Raw genomic sequence first — 12,878 nt, 5'->3', positions numbered from 1 at the left:
AGAACCCGTGACGGCAAGGTAAGACGAGGACTAAGAGGGGACCTGAATAAGGAGATAAACACAGTTTAGTATAAAATATTCTCTTTTGGCGCGATCAGCAGCTCATCGCCTACCATCGTATGATGCTTTCTGTTCCCGCCATCACAGCTGATGACAATCAATATCGCCCTCTATCCCGCAAAGTCATTCACATACAATCAACAACAGAAATAGCACAATCATTGCACAGTACGAGCGAAACGGCCACGATCCAGCGTGGCTCTCCCAAGAGACACGCACGCAATATAATACACAACATCCACAGGTCAGATCAGTCAGCAGCATTAATAGGAGAGATCTTGCTGCGACCGATTGGCTGGCTCATGGCTGAAACATTCAGCTAACGAGAGCGGCGTTCCGCCCATTATTTCAATCTGGATGTGTTCTTATTGATCGGCCGTTCTCTGGAATGGCCGCGGACGGCCGCGACCGTTCGTGGAACGGTGATAGGCCGGCAGCAGTCCCATGGCGGTCGCAGGGCGAGTCGCTCCGGCCTTCTCGGTTCGACCGATGGTGCGGTGGTCGGCAGCTCTCCCGGCCGTCCGAGAACAGCGACCACCAAATGTGTCACATAAGATGCGGTCATCAGTCGTAAGTCGAGCATCGTACCTTTCCCGACATGGACAGCGGACTATCCGGCCACGCCGCTCTGATTGGTACCCGCCTATCCCCAACCCTGGCAGTCGTTGGCGAGTTGGATGACTGCGCTGTCGTGACGAGCCAGACCGTCCACTGTGGCGGCCCGGACCGTCCTGTACGACCTCCGGATCGACAGCCACACCTCAGGAACGCTCCAGTTCTGGGCATTGCACAGCGCCACACGGCCGGCGACGATTCCGAGGGTCTGCAATCGCCGAGCGACCCCGGTTCACACCCCATCATTGCTGGAAGTCCCTGTGCGAATGACGTCGGTCGGCCGCTCTCAGCTTCCTGACGAAACAGTCGCACCACGGAACAGCCCGCTGAGCGTGCGTCGGACTACTTTATCTGTCGGTAGTGCAGCTGAAGGTCGGCAGAGTTTTTCCAGATAAAGTGACGCACTGTGCGCAGGTCCATGTTGAGGTCCAGCACCTGTGAATACAAGTCACGGTCAGATGACGAGCGGCCTCCGAACAGATCCGCTGGGTGTGCAAGATGCTTCCGCAACTCAACGTTGGCCAAGGTCATAGAATGAGGAGCCAGTTCTCCTAAATACACCCTACTCGCTCGCTGCCATATTGTCAAACTGCCATCAGCTCACAAGCCGGATTCTTTCAACAGCGCAGACCTCTTCAGCCACCAATCGACCCACCTGTTCATTACAGAGCAGCTCCACCTTATCCTCCGCCAGTGTGGCTGACCCCTCTGTCCTGTCGTCCGCCTCTGCGCCGGCGGCCGGCGGCGGCGGCTGGGCCGGCCCGCCGCCCATCGCCTCCGAGTTTGTGCCCAGCACCTTCTCGTAGACGTGCTCCACTACCTTCCGCACCTGGATGAAGTCGTTGGCAATCAGCCGGTCCCTGAGGACGAACGAAAACGCGGTCTCGGTCAAATGGACAAATACAGACATATCGCTGGATGGTGGAATAGGTTGAACGATCTACGGGATAAAGACACGAACGCATCCTGGAAAAACGTACACAGTCATCAACGATTTTACATTGTCGGCATAAAGGCGTTTGAATGTCCAGATATCGCGCACATGCCTATCGATTTCCACCTAAGAATCGACTACTTGGAAGCGGTCCTTGATCCTAGTTGGCAAGTGTCAGCCCGAGAACCGAGAGTTGCTCACTTTTTCTGGTGTTTGATGCTGTTTGACGCCGACGCGTGCGGCTGCAGGTAGAAGGGCACCTTGATGAACTTCGGTGTGTTTCTCTCGACGACGCAGTCGACCACCCAGTCGGGAACCATTTCGTTTAGCGTGCCTTCGGACTCCCCGACGGCATCCCGACATAGGAGCCGGTAGAAGAACCTGCCGCCCGCCTCGCTGTAAACACATCAACAGCGAGGTCAGAACGGCAACTGGTACCAGCGGTTGACCACACACCGGTAGAACCTGGTAGAACCTGCCGCACGTCTTACTACATTATTGCTTATGACGGTGTGGCAACAAAGCACTGTGGAACCGGGCAAAGCGTGGTGCGCAACGCCATGGCCTTATAACGTGCTCTAAGTTCAATAGCTCTCGCCTGATTCTGGACAAATCGCTGGCTGCGAATGGGCACACAGTAAAGCACACGTTACCTGAAAATGACGGGCGTGTGCGGCGGCACGGAGAAGTACTCGTTTCCGACGGGCTTGGCCAGCGCCTGTGCGTCTGATCCGTTCTCGGCTCCGGGCTCCAGCTGAAAGGTGCGCGGCCAGTGTTCGAGCAGCGCCTGTAGCAGCAGCCGGCCGTAGTTCACTGCCGGAGAGAGGAGGGGAATGGCTGCCGTCAGACGCTGTCACACGGTGGGACAAAGCGTATCGGCCACTCTCCCTGGCGTCCCTGCATAGCCCGCATACATGCATCGTCTGATATGCAGGTCCAAAGAGTCATTCTCAGCGGCAGAGACGCGTGAAGGGTGAAACGCATCAGCTCATCATACTGACGATCCGAGCACAGCCCGATGTGTCGTCAGCATGACTATACACCGACTATCATAATACTATCGTGATATCTATGAGCATTACTATCACAGTCATTATGACTCGCGCGACACAGAAAGCACGCGGTAGAAGCTTAAGTAAATTTTGTCCAGGATGCTTACGTTACTACGAGATGGTTACGAGACAGATGGTCATCTGTTGACACCTAATATCTAATGGAAAGTGTTAAAGCAATATTCTACGAATAGCTGTCAGTTACAGTCGGTCACCTTTTTGGTCGACGCCATCGGAGGTCTGCAGTCCGGCCTCCTTGGCGCTGACCCAGGCCGAGAAACAGTCCACTTCGTCCTGACTCAGATGCACTGAGAGGTACTGCAATCAGCAGCGGGAGGGAGACAGGTCACGCAAGTGTTGTCAACACCGGTCCACTGTTTCGGACGTTTCCATAATATGGTGCTAACGTAATCAGACTCTGGTTTAGGCGAGTCCACAGGACCAGCAACAATTCATTATTCCGGGTGGGTCCATGGGGAGCCAACCGGTGTCCAAAGGCTACATACAACACGATCAACCACAGACCATTTTCCAGTCCATTCAGCACTGTCTATCGTGTGCTCAGCGAACCAAGTAGCTCACTACTCACCCCGGTCTTCAGGTCGATGCTGAACCAGTTGGGCACGTAGACCATCTTAAAGCGGCGCTCGGCCTCCGCTTCCAGGTCTATCTGACCCAGGTCCTCCACCTTATTAGCCTGGTAGATCAGCAAAACGTGACGGGCCAGAATCGTGGATCAGTTGCCGGCAACAACCCCAACAGACTTCGACTTCAGTCCCAGCAAAACTCCCGCAGTCAGGATGCAACGTTTCGTGAGGCAGGTCCACCAGACTGACATTAAATCGACGTCGGACAGCCCAACAGGACGCCCTCAACATTCAACCAAGTAAATGAGCAACACTTCCAACAAAAGCAGACCATATTTAGCGCCGGTCGCGTGCTCTACTCACATAGAGTACATCGTAGAGGGCCACCTGCCCGTCACTGTCTCGAGTCAGCACGTGCCGCTTGTCATTGAGCACCTTGTACTGTTTGATGCTGGGGGCGCCCTCGATAACTCGAGTCGGCTGGCTGGCCACGGGTGTCAGGAAGTCAGCCTGCGCGTCATCCAGCAGACGGTCCACGTTCTTCAGAGACTGAAATGTGACCGCAAACGTGGGATACAACGCAGATTAGTTCAAGTTCTCAGTTGAATAAGGCATGACCAAATTAACTATGTCACACATGGCGAAGTCCCGTCAGTGAGAGTGCAAGAGAATAGATGACTGAATGAGGTGCAGTGGAAATATTGTGCAGTGTGCACACCCTGTCGAAGTCACAGTCCCTGCCAGCACTAGCTAAGAGATCCAATGCTGAAAGAACCGCATACTGAGTCTCTGTCGACTCTCAGTACGTATCCAGTTTTTGACAGAGCTTTCACGTGCCCAGTTTTGACGGAGCTCTGACGTACCCAGTTTTTGACGGAGCTCTCGGCTGTGGAGACCCAGATGGACTCGTCCCCGACCAACGCCATGCGCAGGATGGGCGCCGTCTCCTCGGCCAGCAGCAGACTGGAGTCGGGCTGACGCAGGTTGGTCACCAGCAGCCGCCGGTCCCGGCCGCCCGAGTACACCCGGCTGAAGTCGGGGCTCACCTGGCGGAAACACGCAGGACGGGTGTGAAACGGGCACTGGTCACCTGGTGGAAACACGCAGGACATGTTTAAGTCGACACTGAGAACAGGCACCACTAACAAAATGCCAGTGCCCAACTGGCCTGAACTATTATAAGTCACAAAGTCACAGGAATTCGCAAAACCGCCACAACGTCACAAAGTTGACCCAAGAGTCAACGCCCCTAAAAACAACCATGAATACGCCCCTCGTGTTTTTTTTCCCGACCGCAGCTATAGTCGGCAGTGAGCCCAGACGACCCTGCAGCGCGCCAGTCTCCAAAGCACCAGTAGCGCTCAGGGGGCCTGTAATATTAATCCGGTCTTCAACAAGCCTGCATAGCGTCGGTCACCAACCTAGCCTCCAGACCGCCGGTCTCCGATTGCTAACCTGCAGCGCCCAGACGGAGTCGTGCAGCTGCAGTGTGGTGATGCAGCGCTGCTGACCGAGCGACCACAGTTTGACGGTGCCGTCTGAGGAGCCCGACAGACACTGGGTGCCGTCCCGACTGACCAGCACGGCGCGCACGTTATCCGCGTGACCTGAGGGAGGCGGGGCGCACAGACAGTCAGAAGGGGTCGGATCGAGTATTGGCCATTATATGGGGTTGGGTAACCGTCAAAAGAGGTCGGACGGGTACCGGTCAGACGGAGCTGGGTCAACCGAGCACTGGCCGGACGGGACCAACAAATCAGGATTAACCTTACTTCAGAGTTTTCAAAAGCAAGTTTCAAAATAATGAAACAAACCAACGAATGCAAATCCGAAAACACTGAACGGACACAGACTGCATTTCAAGACTGCATTTCATTGTTTTCAGGCCAGAAAGCGCCGCCAGCCGCGTTGACTCTGTCCTCAACCAGTACCTCTGAGCTACCGTAACGGAACCTATGCCCAACCGTAACCGTACCTCTGAGCTTCATGAGCCGGTCGCAGGTGCGCGGGTCCCAGACGCGCAGCAGTTTCTCCGTGCTGCCGGCAATCACCACTGTGCCGAGCTCGTTCATGCCCAGGCTGTAGATGCTGAACTTGCTGCCGTTCAGTGATGAGGCTGCCGGGGACGGGGATCAAACGTCACACATTCACTCACAACGCGCTAAAAACGGCATCAACCCACTAGGAGGTCATGCTTCGACGAACGCCGATGGATAACACAAATTACCGCACTTAGTTTGTATTTATTGAACGTACAAGCACTATCACAGACAATATGCGCATTGCTCATGACTAAGGACCGGGCTGTTGCCTCTAGTTGGTACGGCAAAGAAAAACGTCAAGGTACTCACTGGTGACTATGTTGTTGCTGGTGGTGAGGGCGGTCAGTGTGTTGACGTCCCAGAGGAAGATGGACTTGTCCAGTCCCGCCGACGCCACGTGCTCCTTCTCCTTGGCGTAAGCGAGTGCCTTCACGTAGTCCTTGTGTGTGCGTAGTGTGGACATGCAGAGACCCTTGTGGGCGCTCCAAACCTTTACGGTTGTGTCCGAGCTGGCCGAAATTACTGCCGGACGTCGGAAAAGGGTTATTGTCGACGCACTTACGAATTCAATACAAGAATCGGTTCGAGATGACACGTTCAGATAATGTAACGCTGGTCGGGAATGGGAGGAGCAGCACCGGCAAACGGTGATCCCAGGCATTCCCGAATCCCGACGCCAGCGACTCGGCCAAATTTACATCAGATACCACACCGGCGTACCATGACTGAGCTAATTTTTAGCATGTTTAAATGAGTGACAAGGGTCCTTGGCGATTGGTTCCTCGCCCTGGCTCGAACTGCAGTTTTCCTAGCTATCGAATGACCGCTTCAGCACAATTATAACACGGCAAACAACATCCACGGTGTCGTATTTCACATGCTTCCTTCAAACACTCACAGCACCTCCGCAGCGTGCCTACAGGGTGTAACGAAATTATCCGGACATCTATTTTTTCGCCATATCTGCTCGCACAGTTTCTTTTGTAACGTTAGAAGCTGGAAAATTGGATGAATGCATACCTCTGGTATCTGCTCTCAACTCAGCAGTGACCTGACCTTGCGAAATGACTCTTGCTCTGAGTAAGAGTCGAGTCGCCGACGGGTTCATTTGATAGTTTTCGTTTAAGGCGGTGGAGAGAAGGGAGTACAGTCTCTCGTTTCGTAGTAAGGCTACGTGTTGGTGGCATGGTGGCATGAGCCAGAAGCTGGTCTGTCAGCAGCTTGACATCAGCAGCAGCCAGTAGCACATCTGCCTGAGGCGTAATAAGCTTGGACTTGGTGGCAGACTCAGCCCGGCCTCGATCGCAAAGGGCGCCCTTTGCCAAGTGGTGAGGAGAGTTGTCAGGATAGCGGCAAGGAAACGGCACCAATTAATTCGCAAACTGACTCGAATTCTTACCAAGGCAGATAATAAGAGGTCCCATATCATGATTCACCGTCACCCGCCCTCTAGCTTGGTTTTACTGCCCTTCAAACTGAAAAAGACAATGAAGTTGACGGGAAAACAACCAGTCCACCACCTTTGGCCTCAGGCCATGGCGTGTCCACTGGTCGAAGGAACACATGAATGAGGTGGCCTGGTTGGATGGGAAACTGTTCGAGCTGCGATGTCCGTTGAACCGTCAAATCGGCCATGTGTGGGCTGCCAGCAGCTCGAACATGCCGGCCGTCGCCGGCGTCAAACGTCCGGCCAAAATCCAGACCTGGAGCATGTTCAGCTGCTGTGCAATATTCAAGTTGTTCATGACGCCACAGAAAACCACTATCAGTAATGAGTATTACCGGCGCAACATCCTGGCTAGCGATTGGTTGGAGCCACTCAGCCAGACGGCACAGGAGGGCTCGGTTTCTGAACGCGTGCTGATGCCTGATTCAAGCCGCGCAGTCTTCATGCGGGGCGGCGCACCAACTTCAAGTCCCTAGCAGAATGAGAAGTGATGCCGAGAGGACCTATTGTTCTTCTGGGCTAACGGGCTATGGCCTGGAAATAGTTCCCATCCCAATTCCATCGATATCTTATGGACTATATTGTCCATCAGGAGATGAATGAGGGGACACCCGCCACCAGCGCCGCCCAACTGTGGGTACAGGTTAGTATGGCGCTACTCTATATGAAACCCACTGTGCTGGAAAATCCAGTGGCTGGAATGCTTCAGAAATTTGTACCTGCGCTCTTATGAAAGGTGGCTATATAATAATTCAAAAGAGAAAATATCAGATTGTCTTGCTTCTTAATTACAGCGCGAATAAAGATGTCCGGATAATTTCGTTACACCCTGTATTAGACGTTTCGTGACTCACGGTTCCTGCCGCCGCAGCAGAGGACAATGTCATTGACCCAGTCGGTGTGGTGCTCCATAGACTGGATGTACGGCTCCTTTGTGTTCTTACAGTTCCACATCCTGCAATGACATGGTGTCAAATCAGTCAGACACATGCAAATGAACATGGGAAGACAGACAATTACATGACTGTATGCCAGCCAGCTCATGGCCATAACCTGTACCATGATACAATAGGTAGCATACATTGGTGGGATTGACCTCTCTCAGTGTGTTATAATCCTCATTCCTCATCGCTATGTGAGTGTAATTGCGCACGTTGAAATATGAAAGTTTTTGAGGACACTGCTTGAAGTACGCACCACTCGTGCCTCTGACCCTTGCCACGGCATCATCTCACCTGATGACACCATCTCGTCCGGCGGTGAAGAGCCGCTGCAGGTGGGCGTCATACTGGAGCGAGTTGACGCCGGCTCGGTGGCACCGCTCCACCTCGTCACGGACCACAAACGTCACCTGGAACCGCTTCCGGCCAGCCAGAGCCGCCGGACGCTGCATGGTGCCCATCACCGCTCAGATGGCCGCCACCTGCAGTGGTAGTTAGATGGTGAGCTCAAGGCAGTTAGACAGCAGCTTTAGCAACAGGTAAATGGGGAAAACAAATGGAAACATTGGCTAAAACAGCAGTCAGTCACATCAAGACTAGGTACCACAAAAATCATATATGTGTACGACCTATTTTGTTTATGAATACGCACATCAACAAAATAAGCTCATTATTTCATGCCCAAATTTTTAACGAGCGAACGAGCGAGTTTCTCATTGCTTTCACGGAAAAAGCTCCATTTCCGTGACCGCTCTACCGATCATTGATGGATGAAACGATTTTCTGCATCAGATAGCCCCATTCTTATAAGCAAGTACTTTTGGTGTATACAGGTGATCGACAGGACACTTAGCTACGTGCCAGGTCACAGCTGGTGTCAAAATTATTCTTACAAAAAAAAATCAGCAATGACTGAATGGATTTCATTTAAACTTGGTGTGGAGGAGGCCATCCATCAGCTGATGATGCATTTCCATGTGCAATGGCTAGGTTGCACCATGCACATGCTTCATATGCAAGCACAAGTGCAGGGGCCACTTACATATGCCTATCCTGATTCTGCACGCTCTCCACCAGAACAGGTATGGCTATTATGACTTGAGCCTATGGCCAAATAATAAAAGTTTGCAGTTGGTAGGACTAAATTTGCTAACAAGAACATACATACACAAATACATCGATATTCCATAACATATAACTTCTTCAACTTTGTAAAACAAGCCAAATATTGCAGGTAGAAGCCTTTTGCTACCTCTACATCCCAAGAATGTAGACCTATTGACCTACTGCACTCAAATTTGGCAGCCTGTTACAAGCCTGTTAAAAGGTCAATCCCTGAAATCACTTGCAGTCAGATAGGTATGTAGACTACAGGGCACAAGCTGCAGGGTGCTGGTTTAGTCCAAGGTTTAAGTCTTCTTTATCTCACAAATGGCTATGCTGATTAAACTCCAACTTGGCATGCTGTCTGGTCTGGGTTAAACAGGTGGCCTGCATAAGTCAGCTTGGGTCTTACTTTGCATTGTATTTTGTTGTATTTATAGAAACACTTATACACCCCAAGTATGGGTGAAGCAATTGCACACAGATGAGATAGACTGCTGGAGACCAGTTCAAGTTAGGATGGCCTGCAGGCCACAGAATCATCAGCTTGGTACCTATCAGTTCAAGTTGAGATTTGACTTGTGGCATGTGGAAGGGCCACTTCCACAGATCAACAGTAGGTGGACTGATAACAGCAATGCTTATGATAAATTTAGTCTGAACCTTTCAAATGAAAGGATTCACAGGGACAGAGGCAGAGCCCTTACTAAGGAGAGCTTGTTGCTTTGGCCCTGCGGGCCTGGCCCCTGAGGGCATATATAGCAGCATACGGTTGGTCTCCCCCACTGATTCCTGCTGGCCTGCCACCAACCACAGGCAATACCCATCAGGCCGTCAGGAGGCTCATTAACATCAAACACCTGACAGGCTTTGAACCCCAGACTTTTATAACCGCGACTGGCAGCACATGCCCTCACCATGTCCAATGCTCTAACGACCGAGCTATGGGACTCGATCAGTCAGTAGAAAGGTTGCAACAATAGGGAATTGAAGTTATGAATCAGCTTAACATAAAAGTGCATTGTTATGGATTGAAAAGATAGCCCATACATTACACAAGCCAGTTTTGGGCACATTTTCAGGAGTCACTTGAATTATCTTGATCTCGCTAAACCTACGCTCGTCGCCCCCACACTATAATAGGAACTTACTACTCTGATCGTCCCACAAGTTCGGCTAGCTGCTTATTTTTCGTTTATTATTTGTAACTGAAACTCAATTAGAAGGAACAACTCAAGGAACAAATTTCAATGCTAGGTAATCGCCGGACAAGCAGCGCCATTGCAATTTTCTATTTTGTAGCAGGCTAGCCAGATATGTAACAGACAAGCTATGTCGTTTGAATGACATAAAATGTGAAATCAAGTCTCATGACGTTTTCAAAACTACTTTATTTGAAATGCTCTTATTCACACTAACCTCTTTTCAAAAAACGTTTTCCCCGATTTTTTTCAGCAAAATGATTCAAAATGAAACTGAGTGACCTAAATGTTTCCGTGAAAAGCAGTAAAAATCACAAAAACGCCAACTCAAATGAATGAAAAAGATCTTTATTCATGACGTCAATTCTTGCATTTTCTTCTTCAAGCTTGAGCTGTATGCCAATCATTTCTCACAAGTGACGCTTCTGAAAATATTTGATATATTTGTATTGCCATTTTTTCATTAATTTTAAATTGAGATTGGGCATTTAAGAAGATAGATATCGTCAGCCATTTGTTAGCTTGTGTTATGGTAGCCTCTATCACATAAGGTAAGTCTTTTTTGCAAAGGAGGAGCCTAATTGTAATTGAACTGCAGATGAGCACGTGGAAATTAAAGACTACAATCTGAATCAACCTTCCTTTCAAACAGGTAAAAAGATAAGGTGATATATATGGAGAATTGTAAGGAACTGTGGGTGTTTGGTCAAATCTGCAAACAGCCGCCCCAGCGTGGGTGACCTTGAGTCTAGACCTCCGCTGTCTGCTGCGGTCCCAAGTTGGCGCACTGGCTGGGCTGCCAGCTCAATTCAAAATGCAGTCATCTGGGGCAGCATGCCTACTGCCTAGCATAGCATGGCACGCCAGTAGCAGCGGAACACCTTCAATGAAGATTGAATAGGGGGGGGGCACTGCCGACTTTTGGTCCCATTTTTCCATGCAATGCCCATAGGGCTAATGTTAAAATGCCAAAAGCAAAGGGGGGCACGCCGGTGCCCCAGTGCCCTCGCCTATGTGGCATGCCTAGCATTAGTATATAGGAATTTTGAAGACCACTTGGCCTGATGGTCCCATATAGTGCATGTGATCAATCAGGAATTTGGTATCAGAAACCATCCTAGTGGGCTTACAATGCAAGTAGGTATATATAAAACAGGCCCAAGGAAAGCCTGAGCCATTTTTTCACTTTGAATGTTGAATAGACAGATAAACCATTCTAGAACCCACACTGATAACAATCAGGGCTTTTTATATGCTATGCAGGCTCTACATGTAATATCAGCACTGCAGACTGTGGAAAGTATGGGTTAACAGGAGTATGAATATGCTCATGTTGAGTGTCCCTGCCCACATGCCTGAAGATCAACATGGTTCTGGGCAGTAATCACCACACCACATGTGGATAGTCCATGATGGTTACAACACAATACATTAATTAACCCGCGCCCTGCTGGGGGGGGTGTTTGAACACCCCCCCTTGTGGTTTTTCGCGAATATCTCAAAAACGGCGGCGCGGAGCGCCGCCGTTTTTGGTACACCTTATCATACATCAATTCTACACATGTTGTGAAAATTTCAGACCAAGGTCATTCAAGGTCAGGTCACCAGGTCACTTGAAGTGACCTCACCTCATAAAAAGTTTCAATGTCTGTCATAGCTACACCGAGTGACCGATCGCTTTGAAGCTTTCAGCGATTGCTAAGAGCAATAGCATGTACAAAATGTATATCTCAGAATTTTGATATCGATGACCTAAGGTCAGGTCAATTTTGCGACCTCCCCATTATAAGTCAATGGGAGAAAATTGAAATGCGCCTCTTTTAGACGAAAGACATTATAAACACTCCCAAACACCGAATTACAAGTGGTTTAGACACACTGAACATGAAAATGGTGTCCGTGACCCTTGTTTGTGCCCTGAGGTCATCTTAGGTCACGAATGGTATCTAACAGTTTTTCGCAAATAACTTTTGATAGAGGCATGCTAGAGGGATGAAAACGCCTTAAATGTGTTCAGCTCGACGATACGGATCGACTCATATGCAACATGACCCTTTCCGGTCAGGTCATGACCTTGACCTGAGGTCAAATTTTCGAGTTGACCTTTCAAGGTCAAGTTATAGTTCATTCGATGCGTCTTGACGAGAGGAACACGATGCCGGTAAAAGTAAGCTCGTACAAGGCTTGGGTCAAAAGTTATTGCAGAAAAACTGTTTCCGAAAAAAATTGGCTATTTTTGCAGTTTTTGCCCCCTGCAGGCAAAACCGTTGACGTTAGGTCAAATCTGAGAGAATTAGGGTTTGTTCCCGTCGCTCCTCTAACCTCCTCCAAGCTCCTCTAACCTCCTCTCGTTTCAAAAAATCGTTCCCGTCGCTCCTCCAAGCTCATCTTGATTTCACATCTCACCACCACTATTTGCCTCCTCCCTCATCCCAAACGAAAGTTGGTTTTTTGGAGGAGGCTCTTGCGTAGACATATTTGGCGCACGTAATACAAATGTGAATTGTTTATAAATGAGATTTGAGGGAAAAGGAAATGATTTAAGTGATTGATGACGATTGGATATCTTTAAATAGTAATGTTTGATATTAATCTAAGGTTATTTTATTAGAAAGCGATTATTATCTCTTGATTTATGTTTGTGCGCCATAAATCGCCGACCGTTACAGCCCGCAAACAGCTGATTTCCTCGCGAAAATGTTCCCGTGGCTCCTCTGAAACGGCTCTCCTCCAAGCTCATCCAACCTCATCCGAGATTTTTTGGGAGGAGCGACGGGAACAGACCCTTACTCAGAAAGGGCGTTAATAGGGCTATCGAATGCACTTTTCCGCGGCGCTGTAGCTCTATTGGTTCCCGAGTGATGCGTTGGCTTCTTGGAAATTTTCGACATTCG

At 49.9% G+C, this 12,878-nt stretch overlaps 1 protein-coding gene across 2 annotated transcripts; it reads right to left on the bottom strand.

Annotated features, from left to right (window-relative positions):
- Window positions 1-64: 64 nt before the first annotated feature.
- Window positions 65-10,404, bottom strand: LOC122369950 (WD repeat-containing protein 48-like). Of its 2 annotated transcripts, none has more exons than XM_043345111.1 (14): window positions 10,202-10,404; window positions 7,973-8,160; window positions 7,592-7,692; window positions 5,600-5,812; window positions 5,224-5,364; window positions 4,704-4,855; window positions 4,112-4,294; window positions 3,612-3,797; window positions 3,251-3,358; window positions 2,877-2,979; window positions 2,263-2,422; window positions 1,811-2,005; window positions 1,331-1,535; window positions 65-1,110 (listed from the first exon to the last, which is right to left on the bottom strand). In XM_043345111.1, exons 2-14 carry the CDS (start codon window positions 8,137-8,139, stop codon window positions 1,018-1,020), a joined length of 2,007 nt encoding a protein of 668 aa, XP_043201046.1. In that variant the 5' UTR covers window positions 8,140-8,160; window positions 10,202-10,404; the 3' UTR covers window positions 65-1,017. The 2 variants fall into 2 exon arrangements, with proteins under 2 accessions (XP_043201046.1, XP_043201047.1); XM_043345112.1 differs by lacking the exon at window positions 10,202-10,404 and adding an exon at window positions 9,934-10,085.
- Between the last annotated feature and the right edge of the window lie 2,474 nt (window positions 10,405-12,878).

The sequence above is a fragment of the Amphibalanus amphitrite genome, unplaced genomic scaffold, assembly GCF_019059575.1.
Source record: "Amphibalanus amphitrite isolate SeventyFive unplaced genomic scaffold, NRLGWU_Aamphi_draft 001086F_arrow, whole genome shotgun sequence".
Taxonomy (NCBI): domain Eukaryota; kingdom Metazoa; phylum Arthropoda; class Thecostraca; order Balanomorpha; family Balanidae; genus Amphibalanus; species Amphibalanus amphitrite.
Note: the sequence above shows the minus strand (reverse complement) of the source record. Positions and strands in the feature narration are given on the sequence as shown.

What these genes read in the sequence shown, in the direction of transcription:
- LOC122369950 (XM_043345111.1), bottom strand. Translation starts at nt 8,139, where the DNA reads ATGGGCACCATGCAGCGTCCGGCGGCTCTGGCTGGCCGGAAGCGGTTC. An exon ending in CAGCAACAACATAGTCACCA is followed by an intron (nt 5,365 to 5,599) that starts GTGAGTACCTTG and finishes CGTCCCCGGCAG; the next exon opens with CCTCATCACTGAACGGCAGC. An exon ending in ACTCCGTCTGGGCGCTGCAG is followed by an intron (nt 4,295 to 4,703) that starts GTTAGCAATCGG and finishes TGTTTCCGCCAG; the next exon opens with GTGAGCCCCGACTTCAGCCG.